The sequence below is a fragment of the Morone saxatilis genome, unplaced genomic scaffold (assembly GCF_004916995.1).
Source record: "Morone saxatilis isolate NCDOM2014 unplaced genomic scaffold, NCSU_SB_2.0 Contig17, whole genome shotgun sequence".
Taxonomy (NCBI): Eukaryota; Metazoa; Chordata; class Actinopteri; family Moronidae; genus Morone; species Morone saxatilis.
Window position 1 is genome coordinate 15,277,546 of NW_023339729.1, and position 15,086 is coordinate 15,292,631.

Consider the following 15,086-nt stretch of genomic DNA (forward strand, 5'->3'; position numbering starts at 1 on the left):
CTCTTTACGGGTCTTTTTCCTCACCTCTCCCTGGCGTTCAGTGCGCGCACACGTCGCCGTAGGTTCCTCCTGTAACCGGTGATTTTTCCCCCCTACATTTAGTGGCCGTGAATGTCCCCGGAGAGGACGCGGTGCTGTAAACAGCCCCGGCCCGCTCGCTCGCTCCTGCTCCGGTGTGACTGACAGCACTTAGCATGTGTGTTAGCATGATGGCGTTTGGTACTAGTAGTAGTAGTAGTAGTGGTAGTGGTGGGGGGGATCACGTACCCGGCTGTGTGTCTCCAATACTCGCTCCCGTGATGACCCAGCGTTACCTGGACCGCGTAGATACCCTCGTGTGGCGGGTGTTACCTAGCGACGCGCCGTTACCTGTGGTTTCCGTCATGTGTGCAGCTGCGGGGCTCTTTGACGGCACCGTTAGCATCCAGCTGCCACATGTAACCTAGCCGCGGGCTAATGCTAACAGCTATTGTTGACTTGCAGGGAATTTCCTCCACAGCTTTTCTCGCCGGGCGTTAAAAAAAAATCACGTTTTTGAAGCGTGAAGTGTAAAAACGAGCGGACACTGACACTGACTGCCTCGGGTGTCGTTTCGCACCGTGACACAGTCGAGGCAGAGCAACATCATGTTTGTGTGAGCCCAACTCGCTAGCAGTGTGCTGCCTGTCAGATTTACGGTCGAGAATTCACAGAAGCGATCCTCCGTTTCCTAGCATTGTTGTTGCCATCACTTTCTAGTAAAGGGAGGGTGGGCCTGGCAGTCACGGCAAACATTAATATCACCCAGTTATTCCGATGACAGCTCTCGTTTTACAGCCAGCGTGGTTTCTTTTTTTTATTTTCCACCGAGCATTCACAAGGTTAACTGATCGGTGAGTTACAGGACACGCTGCTCGCACAGATTTGCCGATGTGTTTCGTGATCGCTAACATGATTTTTTTCCAGATCCAGTGAGCCTCAATCGATTTACTGCCTTGAGGACACTTAATGGACTGAATGTTTGTAGTTTTATCTCGCTTGGTTTTAGGGCTAACAACCATCCTGGTGCTGATGTTCAGTGTTAACATACAGTATGTCCTCCCTGACTTTGTTACAGCGCCCCAAATCCAAACACTGTATCCCTAACTCACATTTACAAACACAGCGAGGCAACATCACCATTGGAGGGGGAAACATGTAAGAAATGGTACCTTCAACCACATATTACTAGATTTAAAAAGATTAAGTAGTATAAAAATATTCTACCAGTGACTGAGTGTCAACCTGAGGGTGTCCGGGGTATTAAGTGTGTCTGGTTTGATCCCTTTGCTTCTTGTCTGGACTGAAATGCCAGGACCAGGTGTTGGTTAGGGTCTTCTCTGTCCAGCCAAAGCTTTACGCTCAGTACATTCTTGGCACAGAGTTCAAACAACGTCACAGTCCGAGAAACACAAATCTTCCACGTCTTGACCAAAGACAAATATAGATTTCTGTGTAGGCTCATCATTGTGCTGATGACACGATTCAGTGCGTGTATGTTGGGGTTAATGCCGTGTCACTGCCAATAAAGACCACCCACCTGCCGGCATCATAAAAATCAATATACTTTTCCCACTGTGATTAATAAACTAGTATCAATCTTATCTTTTATTAAATTAAATATTCACATTCAGGTAAAAACTGAGTAGAGGTGCTATTTGTTGTTTATTATTTCCACACAGCTAATGCCGTATAATCTGAGTTTGTATGTTTTAGCTCGTCACGTAATAACGGACACGCTGCATCAAGGGCTGGAAGGTTTACCACGTCTGCCAAACAATCCAGTGTGCCTGGATTAGGTTTTCACTTGACATCTGCATTCTTCTTCTTGGTCTCATGAGAGTAGATTCAAGTTTTGTATAGAGCGGATGAGTTAATCCGTTGTACCCATTCATAGACTCTCCTTGTGCTGTTTACATATTTGGAGGACAGATGCGGCTCCCTCGGGTGAAAACAAGCTGACTGTTGTCTCCTGGCGTACGAGCGCTCTCATCCACGGCGTCTTCCAGGAGCGCAGCCCGCCGCTGCCGTCTGTGTCGCGTATTATTGTGACTTTGGCAGGGAAAGAACGACAAAGCCGAACGGGCTGACAGACTGTGGTCATCCCGATCTCCTCTCTTTCTTTCCTATTCCTCTTCTCCCTACACTCCAAGCTTTTGATGTATTTTTTTTTTTTTACCAGTTTTGGTTATTCCCCTTCTGTCCAAATCCAATTTAGGTTTCTGCTTTGATCTCACATCACACACCAACACCTCACCTCCTTTTCTTCCATCTCCTCTCTCGTGTTGGTGCAGGCTGTGGAGGAGTTCCTGGGTGAGGTGCGGAGCAGGGAGCAGCCTCACAGTGCTGGGCTCGTGTCCCAACCTACAGCTGTAAAGTTTCTTATGGCCCGCAAGTTTGACGTCTCCAGAGCCATCGAACTCTTCCAAGCATACAAGGTACAGCAGTGCTTTGATTGGTGGCCACACTGAGATGACTGTTTCTCTACTATCAGCAGGACACTACAAGGGTTAATTAGGGCTAAAGGATCTGAGGAAGATATATTTAACTGCAAACTGTCTGATCTGATCCTCTGAGTAATAATAATAATAATAATAATATGCTATGAACCTGAAACTGAAGATAGTTGGATGCAGTTGGAGTAACTTCTAAGTAAGTTTTCTGTAGAAAATGAAGTTAAATTCACAATCAATGATATTACACGTGTGACACACAACATTACTGAATATTTAATACAAGAAATGGCGTTAAGAGTTAGATTGTCTGCTTATATCTGACTGACCATTATCGGTATGTTGACAGCTCTCCACTGCAGCACTCATAAGAAATGTCTTATTATAACAGGCCGTAACCTGTCTGTTACTCAGTTCTAAATAATGATGCTCTTATTCAGAAAAGAATCGCAGCATGATGTGCTGTCAGTGATAAAGTGAGTCCACTGAGGTCTCTGGCAGACCCATACAGGAGATGGGCACAATATCATGAACACCCATAAAATCTAATGAAAACCAACACAAGAAAAGCAACAAACACTACATTTGTGAGTCTATTTGTTTTATATTTTATTAATACTGTGTCCAGACAAGAGATTTATGAGGGAGCACTGTTGCTATATGTAGGTGGGTCGAAATAACATGAACCTTAGAGGCATCCATCCATGAGAAAATCAAAACTGACATTCATATCACAGGATTTGAACGTCCTGCTCCAAATTGATTGATACTAAGACTAACATGGGACAACCAAATTCAAGTTAATACGTTTTTTTTTTTGTTTTTTTTTTATCTGTTTGTTTGCATACCATTTTAGCTACAACCTACACTAATGACTTCCCCCTTCCCTCCTCTCTCTACCATCATGTGTCAAAATCAGAACACAAGAATCAAAGAGGGCATCATCAATATCAACCCTGACGAGGAGCCCCTGCGCTCCGAGCTGCTGAGTGGCAAATTTACAGTCCTGGTGAGTGTTGAAGCAGTTAAATTTCACAAAGTCACTGCAGCTGATTGTTTGATAATTACACCCCAGGATACACAGAACATGGTGCACATGCTGGTCATTAAAGAACAGTTTTATGTGTTTGTACATGTCAATATGCACATTTATGCTTGTATTTGTGTGTCTTTATGAATGGAGATTGAGTGAAAGTTTAGTTTTTCATTCAGTTTATATACTTGACTCATATATATATGGATCATCTGCAAATGTCTGTGCTCATAATCAGAATGTATAGCTGCCCTTTCTCACAAATCACATGAATTTGCATTGATGCTTTTAACAACATGTTCATATTCCTACCAGCCTGGCCGAGATGCGAAGGGCGCTGCTTTGGCACTCTTCACCGCTCGTCTCCATCGGCCAGACGTCACTACCCACAAAGCCGTGCTGCAGGCCATCATCTATCAGCTGGACAAAGCCATAGAGAGGTGATGCCTCAACCCTTTATACATACAATCTATCTTTTGTTGTCGTTAGTAGGATCAGGTCCCCAGGTATTTTATAAAATGATATGCATTTCTTATGGTAAGCTTCTTTTGACCCTCCACCTCTGCTTTTAATTTGAAAATCTTGTTCCTATCTCCCCAGTTTACAAACTCAAAGAGACGGACTCATATTTATCTACGACATGACCAACTCCAGCTATGGCAATTTCGACTATGAGCTCTGTGTCAAGATCCTCAATTTGCTCAAGGTGAATATAGGGAATAACCTGCTCTCTGATTTGCCTGCCTACAAGTTTTTGCTGTCAGAATTGTCTCTTTGAAACTAAGAACCCTTTTCATCATTTCATCTGATGTTTGTTTCTTAGGGGGCATTTCCAGCTCGCCTAAAATGTGTCTTCATTGTGTCGTCACCTCTTTGGTTTCGGGCACCTTTCGCGGTTCTCCGCCTATTTGTACGCGAGAAGCTAAGAGAAAGGGTATGTCTGTTTACATTTTGAAATTTGTGTTGTAGCGTGTAAGATGTTTTTTTATTGTCATTCGTCATTTGAAACATGTTTTCCTTTCTTCTCCACTCACCAGGTGTGCACGGTGAAAGCTCACGAGTTGGCCAGTCACATCCCAGTCTCCTCCCTCCCCGAACACCTGGGTGGGACATCGCAGTATAGCCACGTGGCTTGGATCCAGTCCTGTGTTAACATACACACAAACACTGTTCAGGGTGACACACAAGAACATGACACACATGACTGTGTGGGAAGCCTGCTGCGCTCCTACAGCTTAGAGTGCAGCAACACAAGCGCCTGTGCTACACTGTCCCACACCCATATAAACACACAGTTAGGGTCCGAGCTAGCCGTGGCTAACTCTAACTGCTACGATGATAGCAATGCTAATCCACACAACCACTGCGGTGTGGGGGAGGGCAGGACTCGAGGCCTAGGACAGTACCAGCAGAGCCCCCAGTCTGCTGCAAACAGGCCGCAGGGCAACCACCAACACTGGAATGGCTCAGCAGTGAGCGGGGCCAACATGGCCGTTAGCGGCTCTAGCCCCAATGCTAACATGAACGGTCGCGGCCGCCAAGCCCCTCCCCAGTCAGACACGCCGCCTGACACACCGCTTTCCCAGAAAGTTGGTGGGGATGAAGTGGACGGCAAGGCAACAGACTCCGCCCATAGGTCTCAGAATGAGGGTGTAAAGGAGGAGGACGGGGAGGAGGAGGAGGAGGAGGAGGAGGATGAGGAAGGGGTGCCTCCATTGCCCCAGAAAGCTTTGCCTCGCCCCCCTCACCATCCTTCCTCCCAGTCCCCGCCCCTGTCTTCATCATGGGATCCTGACGATGAGGACCACTGCATGGAGGTGTCTGTTCACATGCCAGAGCAGGGAGGCATGACAGTGCATGACCTGGTGGAGCACGTGAAGAGGAAGAAGAAGAAGGGGATCTATCAGGAGTACGAGGAGATCCGCAAGGAGCCACCAGCAGGCACCTTTGACTACTCCAAGTAAGAGATACAAAATATGTTCTGTCCATTAGTCTCTTTTTGTCTGGGAGCTTCTGTTTCTCTGCTGGTCACTTCCTTTATTTTCAGTCTCTCTTCACCAACAGTTTACACATCAGCTCACTATTGTTTTCAATTCTGCAGAAAACTGTCCAATCAGATAAAGAACCGGTACAGTGATGTTCTCTGTCTGGATCAGTCACGTGTGCGTCTCTGCCAGCTCTGTGACGACGAAGATGAGGTAATAATTAGTTAATCGATCTTTCTTTCTCTCTGGATGAATGTTCTCTAAAAGTTATAAAATGGGAGATGATTTTATGAATGTTTGTTGCTAAATTGTGACTTTGCTACCAACATCAGTCATAATCAGATTGGGCCTCTGTTCCACCTTCTCATAAGAAGAATGTATTGGTTACTTCCTAGAAAATATAATGTTATATATTGCATGCGTTTAGTTTAGTAATTAGTGGAGCAGCAGATCAACAAAAGATTGACTCTAGGCATAAATGTGGACGATTGTTGTTGCATTAGCAGTTATATTAGAGCTCACATTTGTGTGTCAACATTTGGGTCTATTCTTTGCGTGTCCTCCTCTACTGTATTTGATATGTGTGAAAGTGGACTGCTGACAGTACAGTGGGTTTTATGTAGTGAATAGGAGAGGCCTGTTTTTTGGCAACCTGGGTTTTATTTTTGTAAAAATGAGCACAATGTTATCATAACCATGCACGTAATGGCCAAAACTATGAATACCTTCAGACAAAATATGAATTATAACAATTGTTGGTATTGGAAACTAAATAAATCTCATTTAAAAAAAAAAAAAAAAAGATTGACTGAATCTGCTGTGGATTTATAATGTATTTTATCTGTTACATTCCCTCCAGACATGTATTAAGACATATATAAAGGTAGTCTTCACATTAAAATGCTTAAAAAGGCATCCACTTCCTTCTTGCTGGATACAAGATGTCTCTCACTTCACTGTAAAGTCCATACTTAGTGTTTGTGCAATGGAGGCTTCATGTTTCTATATCACACTTGTTGCCCTTTGAAATCAGATTTCCAATGAACACAGAAACACTTCCAGCAGATGATTGTGAAAACACCTTACTAGTGTCAATCTCTGCACATAAATTTGCACAGTGAAGATCAAACATCACACTGCAGCAACCAAAAGAAAAACATATTTTTTAAGGAAGATGGGGGGCTTTATCATTTTAATGTGACTCCAGTCTACATTTTAAACCATTTAATTCATGTAAGGGACTCAGAACATTTGTGGACCCCACTCTTATAGTAATGTTCAGTGTCCTCCTACAGGAGGCAGTAGGTCCTTACACCAAGCAGTAAGTCTCACCCCTCTTCTGCTGTTTGTTTCACAGACATCCGATTACATTAATGCCAGTTTCATGGATGGGTACAAGCGGGGCAACGCCTACATCGCAACTCAGGGTGAGCAGCTGTTGACACAAACGATGGTTCTCCTACTCATTATCTTTATATTCTTCTCCATGCAATATAAAGTTCAGTGCTACCATGGCCTGACAGACGTTTGTATCCCTCAGGTCCTTTGCCAAAAACCTTTGGTGACTTCTGGCGCATGGTGTGGGAACAAGTGGTACTTATTATTGTCATGACCACCAGGTGAGACTCAGACTTTGGTAATCAGTTGTGTGTTAGAGATGTATAACTGGTGTTTGTATACAAAAGTGGTAGTCCAAGTAATAACAAATCCTTGACTATGTGTGTCTCAGGGTGGTGGAGCGTGGGCGTGTCAAGTGTGGTCAGTACTGGCCTCTTGAGGAGGGCAGGACTGAGCAGCACGGATACTTCTTGGTCAGGAACACACACATCCAGGTGTTTCAAGACTTCAAACTCTCCCATCTTGAACTTTACAACACACAGGTAATTCACGTTGACTGCAGTTCTTTGATGGCTATAGAGGTATTTAAAATTCAAAAAAAAGATAACTTGACATGATTTTGAAGACTCTAGGTTGTGCTTTTGTCAGTGGAATCTCTTCCAGTTTTCAATGCCAAAGAAAGAGTCAACTATCGTGCTCTAATTGTTTATGAACCTTTTGTGAACTTTCTTTAGTCTGGAGAAACCCGGCAGGTGTGCCACTACCTCTATGTCAGCTGGCCGGACTTTGGAGTGCCCAAAAGTGCTTCAGCTATGTTGGACTTCCGTGAGCATGTACTTCAGAGGAGGGAGGCTGCAGTCCAGAGCCTGGGCTCCAGTTGGACGGGGCCTCCAGGGGGCCCTCCTGTGGTGGTGCACTGCAGTGCCGGTATCGGCCGCACAGGTAAACACATAATTGGGTTCAAGTGTACTTTACAATACATTTAGTGGCCGTTTAGATATACCTTTATATTTACGCAAATGCATTGTTCCTTTTAGTTATGTGGGTTTAAATTGGCGTTTGGAATTTTGAAATATTTTTATACCAGCTGGTGCAATGCTACTGTCTAAAATGAATGAAATATTGATTTTTAAATCAGGACCTCTCTATTTAAAGAATAGAGTTTCAATCTGAGCAGGTATTCCATGCCAGCAGTTTTTGATACTGTGTCCTATAAACGTACTCGGTCAATAACAAAAAAGTAGAAAGGTTTGGTACCTATCCTCGGAGTATTGGAACAATATTCAAGTGGATTTTCTTTCTGAATATTCTTAAAAATAGAATGAAAACATACTCTTAAATGTGTCCCACCAAGAATTCTGGCCATATTGATGGCAAAACTACGTCCTACCCTGTCCTAGAGTTTTAGATTTTCTCTGGTGTTGTGTCTGTATTGTCTTTTTTTGTGCCTTACTGAGTATGTGTGTTTTTTGAGTAACTTTTCTTGTCTCCATCTATGCTTCCCAACCAGGCACATTCTGTACACTGGACATCTGCCTGTCCCGGCTGGAGGACATCGGCACAGTGGATGTCCGTCAGACGGTGCGGCGGATGCGTACACAGAGGGCTTTCAGTATCCAGACATGGGACCAGTACTACTTCTGCTACACAGCAGTCATCGAGTATGCCCAGCGCAACGGGAAACTGAGCCCAGTGCAGTGGTCTGACTCAGACCTAGAGACTGACAGCGAGTGAGAGACACACGGAGGGACAAAAAAAACAAAAACAAATGGGATAGCCAACCTAAACCGAAGTCGTAGGAATGAAAGAGTGAGGAATGGCGTTTCAGAGTAGCGGAGGGAGAGGACTCTTCTGCCATAATAGAGAAGAGACGAAGGATGGAGATCTTGTTTTGGCTCTTGATGTAACGATGCAGACTCCCACAGTTGCTCTTCCTTCACACGAATGGATAGACGAGGTGAAGAGCTGAAGAAAAAAAAAAATACAGGGAGTGGTGACTGTGCGTTGCATCACTATTTGAGCAAGCTGTCCTGCCAATTTCCGAGCCCCTTTTTATTTAGCAAACTACAGGGGGGACTTGGCCTGCCCTGAACCTGTCTTGTTGACGAGAGTTGTACGAGTTGTAGCATTTTTTTATATTGACTTGCACATGAGGAATGACAAACTTGAACTTTACCCCTTGAAGCCCTCCAAACCCCAGTCTTTGTTCCTTTTTGTATTTCTTGTTCCATTTCAACCCTGAACAAGTCTGTGAACACAGATAAAATGTGAAGGGTGCGAAAAGGTGAAACTTGAAAACGTATTTTGTTTTGTGTTTTTATTTTTCATTATTGAGAGGAAATGGTTCCGTGTGAGCAAATGGTGAATAAGTGACAGCGGATCAGTGTGTGAGCCATTTAGTCCATTTCTGTTTTTAACATTTTTTTTCCCCATGTCCTTTTTTTCTATGGTGCATTTTCTACGTGTGTTTCATATTTGTGCATATGTAGACTAACTTTTCAAAGCCAAAGTCCTCACCCTGAATGCTTGGATGTACTCCTTACTGAGATATTATAGACTGAAGCCCATGTATATTCTTGTAACATACATTTATACATTATTGTGCATAATAACAACCTCTGCAAGAAGAGCAAAAAAAAAGCCTTGTTTAATATAATTGACTTAACCTTGAGAAGAAATGTCTAGTTAGCGAGCCAGGCTATGACAAAATTTCGAGAAGGGTTGTGGTATTAAAACTGATATCGTATTGCAAATCCGTGTGATTTGTCAGGTCTAACATCATCTTTACTGTCGGAGTGTTCTGATTGGACGATCTTAAGTAATTTGGCCTTAACTTGATTCACTGCCTCGTCGTTCTCAGACCTAAACCATACCTGAAACTGTAAACTTTCATTTCCCCTTTTGTTTTTTCCCTTTTTGAATCTTACTTTCTAGAGGCATATTTTGCCTCAGATAATTGTGCCTTCAAGTTTTCCTTAGCTTAACGTCTCGCTAGTATAGTAATAACACCCAAACTAGTGCACTTGAATAGTACACAAAGACTATGTGTCACACAGGACACCCACATTTTGCCTATTGTCCTGTACATAGTACACTACTTATGAATAACATGAAAGTAGTGAGTTACCTGGGACTAAGCTCTGGTTTGAGACATGGCTATTCTTTTATCATTTGACCTCAGGGGGTAATTCTAGTGTTTTTTGCCTAGTGTCAAAGATCCGTTTCTGGGTTTGCCTCTAGAAAATTATCATTTAAGAAGAAACTATATCAACTTTATTTTGTATTTTTTACTGTATTGTATCCTACTATATTTATGTCTTTGTAAAACTTCTACAATATTGAAATCGGTGAATGTTGGTACGATGGTACAAAGAAAACAAACCAGTTATTGCATTTGATAAGCTGAACAAATCAGATGGGAATGAAATATATTTTTTGTTGTTCACAATGAAATTTTGGTGGAAAATGTCACTTGCCATTGTATTTTCAGAACTGACGTGTATAAATGGTGATTGTTCGATTCTAGGACAATAGAGAGAGGTTGGGGGAAGCTAACGATTATGTTTTTAGAGCTTATTGTTAAACTCTTCAGTAACAATTACATTAACGTCTTACTGTCTGGTACCCAATGCCAAGGACAAAGCAAAAAAAGAGCTATCAAGAGGAAAAAAAAGCAAAAAAGGCAAGTGGCTGCCATTTCTGTTCACAACCCCAGCTTGGTGTCTATGAATAAAAAAAAAAATTATATATATTTAGAATGGATTAAGATTGATCAGCATGGAAAGCGAGCCTTGAATGTTTTCGGGGTAATGGTGTCCGAGCAATTTAGTCAAGACAGACTTGGATATTGTTGGTGAATGTGGACCCTGCATCCCTCAATGCCAAAGGCCCAGGCTCACCCTAAAGATTTTTTTTTTTTCCTGTCACACATCCTCAACAGCCTACAAGCATGGACCTACCAGTGCAGCCTTGCATCTATGGAACACCGAAAGACTCGGAAGCAACTCGGGAACATTACTAAAGATTATGTATAGCTACAAAGTGTGTATGTAAGAGTCTTGGTCCCTATGCTATTTTTAATTTGTTGTATGAGAAACAGAGAATGCAGTGTGCATTTGTCATTGGTGTTCATTTAATGTTTCTGTGCTTTAAGTTCTCGTGATTGAATTATGGCCTTTTACATGCTGTCAGCCCAGCTGTCCCATTAAAGCAATGGTATTACTATCTTGAATGAGTAAAAAAGCTAATGTGGTTTCTTCTTGACTGGATTGAGTGGTGCATGGTGGAGGAATGTAACAAATATACTTAAGTACTCCATTCAAGTGCACATTTTAGGTACTTTTACTTCACTTGAGTATATTTTAATTTGATTCCACTATACCTTATACCTACACTCCCCTACATTTCAATGGGAGATATAATAGTTTTTACTGTACAATATTATTTGCCAGCTATTAGTTTTTTGTACAAATATAAAATAAAATTATAGATTTTACATACTTTATAATCTCATCAGATCTTTTGTATGAGGCATTGTTACAGGAATTTGTCAAAAGAGACCTATTAAGTCAGTATCAGGAAAACTGATCAATGTTCACAGGAAATAACCAGTTCAAAGTTCATCCAAATTGCCCGCTTTACACAAACTTTTTGCAGTATTTGGGTTATTGTACAGTTTATCAGTTGCTCTGTACTATTATTATTGTTATGCATTTAATATAATATGAAATATCCATAAAATAAATCACTTAAGGGTTGTCAGTTAACACAATGATAGAAAAGCGGCCCCTTAAGGAACAAGGTTGGGAGACTACTGAACTAGAACAGTTAAATACTACTAAACCTACACATGAAATATAAAAACTGAGTTATGTATGTTAGCGTAGTTTTCTGCAGTGACTGCTTTTACTTTAAGTACTCTTGCTGATAATTCTTCTTTAACCTTTTACTGCTGTCAGCTGTGTTGCACATTAATACTTATTTGTCTCACATTCTTAGATATGCAGCCTCAATGGAGGACATCTTTGAAAAAGAGGAACGTGCTAAGGACCAACTGAGAAAACATGTCTGTGCTGAAGCTCTGGGGGAGGATATTTGTTCTCAGTAATACCAGCTGCTGTGTTTCCTGTTGAATATTGAAAGCACACAACATACTTTAAATTAAGTGGCTTCTTGGTTCAGAAAAAGAAGTTATGAAGTCAGAGAGTTCATTGTAAAGGCTTGAATCACCCAAAGTCACAAAGACATCTCTTTGGCAGAAAACCCTCCAAAAGAAAAGGTTTTCTACATTATCTGGAGTCACTGACGTACTGTTTCTGGAAATGTATTTTTTTAATGTCTGTATCACCACAAACAAATGTCCTTTCAGCTCCATTGTAATAGGTTGTGGCAGTAGGCTCAACACTGACCCTTTAACAGTGAACAAAAAGACTCAGTGGCTCACATGGTTGTGCTGTTAGGTCACTGGTTAAGAGTTTGCATATTTTTTATTCTTGATTGTGGTAGGTTGGTTAACTTCTTTATGTTAAGACCCAGGTTCTGTTCTTTATGCTGAAAAAGTATAACAAGACTATGTCGTGACAGCTCAAAGCGTAAACTGTCTTCTTGTGTTACATGGTAGTAAAGTATGAGTTTGATATGACTTGTGTGGTTGGCTTTGTGGCGTGGTGGCGTTGCCATAAATGTCTGAGAATGTGTTCTTCATTGGAAGAATGAAGAAAAAAATGTGACATGATGAACATCAGTTTATCTCTCTGAGATCTGACTCAACATATCTGTGTCAATCTTTCCTCTGGTTGTCATTTTTTACAGCATGTTGCCTGATATATATATATTAAAAAAAACATGTAAATGAAGAGTTGTTTTACTGAATGTATAAAAGGTTTAAGGTGTATTAGGATTTTCAAGGTGTAGGAGTTTGACATTATATTATGACATGATATGACTCAAGAAAATAAAATGTGGAGATACATGGTTTTCACGGGACATCATTGCACACAGTTTAATTCTGATTTCGAAAGATTTATTTATTTATGTCTGAAAGCAGTCCAAACTTGATATATTGAATCTCACAAATAATGGAACGAGCCAATAAAATATCCACTAAATTAGAACATAAATTGCCCCATTTCCAGAAAGAAATACTGAAGACATAACGTCACAGCCCTTTTTACTTTGGATATTTGGACCAGAGTTTTCTGGTCTGAGAAGACACAGAGATCTGAACATGAGGACTGACTGATGTTGACTAATAGAGAAATAATCAGTATTTATTGACCTCCAGTGGTCACACTAAGTCACTACAACACTACATTACACTGATTATGTCTCTTACAGGATTCATGCTTATTAGGAAAGTTTTACTTAACAAATGGAAAAAAGTTTAATTGACAAACACCTCACATAAAGTCTATTTCCAGGTAACTTTTATAGCAACGTATAGGGGGCCATCTTTGAATGCGGTATCCAGATCTATCAATGATGGAGAAAATCTGAAAATGCTATTTACAGGTGATAATGAATGGTTTGGATGTTTGGATGTTTTTAACCGATAACTAAAACTTTTAAACCGATAACTAACATTTTGTAAATTTGAAATATGATCAGTATTACACCTGTTGTTTTAACTGTTGCCACTTCACAAGAAAATGGTCATGTTGTTAAATTTCTATGTTTTCTTTTTAAATAATCAAAAGACCTGATAAATACCCAGATCTGCTTTTATATAACTGTGCTGTGTATTCACACCTGCTGAAGAGGTGCGTAGGAAAGTGATTTAAGAATTATTAAGAACTAAATCAAGAGCGTATGAGAGTAATGTAACGTCCATATTTGCATAGTGAAAGAGGATGTGCTGGTCTAACCTCTCTCCTCCTTTCAGGGTGGAGCCTGGTGAAGTCCAATAGTTGAGACCAGTCTGAGTAAAGTGTAGTGTGTTTTTTAATTGTGGTTTCTAAAAACAAAGCAGCACACATTCAACCATCTACAAACAGCTTAATTTCTATCCCAAGATAATTAAGACTTTTTCTTAAATGCTGTTATCTCTCTGGAGTAAGATAAGATAGGATTTCAGACTTCAAAATATATGTAATGAGGCCTCCTCACTATTCAGATCCTGGATTACTTGGTTCATGAGACGGGATCTAATTTTATATTTAAAATTCTTGAGTAAAGTAGAATAATCGTTCCATTGATGAGCTCCCCAAAATCTAACAGAGAATAGACAGAGCCCAGTACAGTGCAACCATTTAGTGTGTCTCATAGTTATGTACATCCCTGTTAGGCTGAAAAAGTACTTCACAAGGTCTGGTAAGCAAAGCAGGCAGATGCAAAATTTTATATATAGAAACACAAGTTTGGTATATATTTATGTTAAAAACTGATGGAATATTGAACTGATTGAAGAAAGGGCCTTTTATTGTTAAGCATAAAGCTGATGAGAGGGATAAGTAACAACCCAAATGATAGCAGTATATGTGGTAAGGAGGTAGGGATAAAATAAGCTATATTGAACAGTTAATAAGCATTTCTGATGAACCAAACATTGAAATTAGCCAACAATACAAATAGATTTGGATATTTTATTGCAAACAAACTGAATATGACTCTTACAGCAGCCAGGATTTCAAGGAAACATGTGGATGAGACCTGGGTAACTAGGTTAATATAAATAAGTAATAGGAGTGGTCCAGGAATAGATCTCTGTGGGACCCCCACATGTTTTAACAGCCTCATTAGATGTCCATTTATGAATATTAACATTAACTGTTGCTGATTATGTATGTAATTGTTTTGAAATAACCATGATTAACAGAGTCAAAACCTTTAGGTAACTCAAGAATACTGTACAGTACCAGATAGGATACGTGGGTCTTTGAAGCATTTTGTACCCTGGGACTCCTCATCTTACAGTCTTTGTACATTCAGGGCAGTGAAAATGAGTCTTGGAATTTATTGCATCATTCTACACATTTTTTGGAAGCGTGTGCCTTAAAGGATAGGTTACATTTTCTGAAGTCTGTCTGACAATAGTCATGTGGCCATGTGAAAACTGAAATGGGTTTAGCTTGCTATATTCATTCCTTCTGTTCATACTCGCCATTAAGAGATCCACAGATGTCATAAATTTACTTTTTATCCAGTGTTAAGCCACATTTTTATGACTGACTGATAAGCTGACTATAGTGACGGCAATGGTGGCGAAGACAACACCTCCTATGACCCGACGCTACTTCACCACATCATCAAACTTCGTCTTAT

General features: G+C 40.8%; 1 protein-coding gene across 1 annotated transcript; it reads left to right on the forward strand.

Annotated features, from left to right (window-relative positions):
- Positions 1–2,312: 2,312 nt before the first annotated feature.
- Positions 2,313–11,069, forward strand: ptpn9b (protein tyrosine phosphatase non-receptor type 9b; the record flags this gene model as incomplete). Its single annotated transcript, XM_035659409.1, is given in 12 exon segments — positions 2,313–2,456; positions 3,391–3,480; positions 3,820–3,944; positions 4,105–4,210; positions 4,328–4,438; positions 4,542–5,464; positions 5,606–5,702; positions 6,847–6,916; positions 7,030–7,108; positions 7,219–7,369; positions 7,562–7,769; positions 8,338–11,069. Coding segments are annotated over 12 exon segments (2,328 nt in total), but the record flags the coding sequence as incomplete, so codon positions are not given.
- Positions 11,070–15,086: the final 4,017 nt, after the last annotated feature.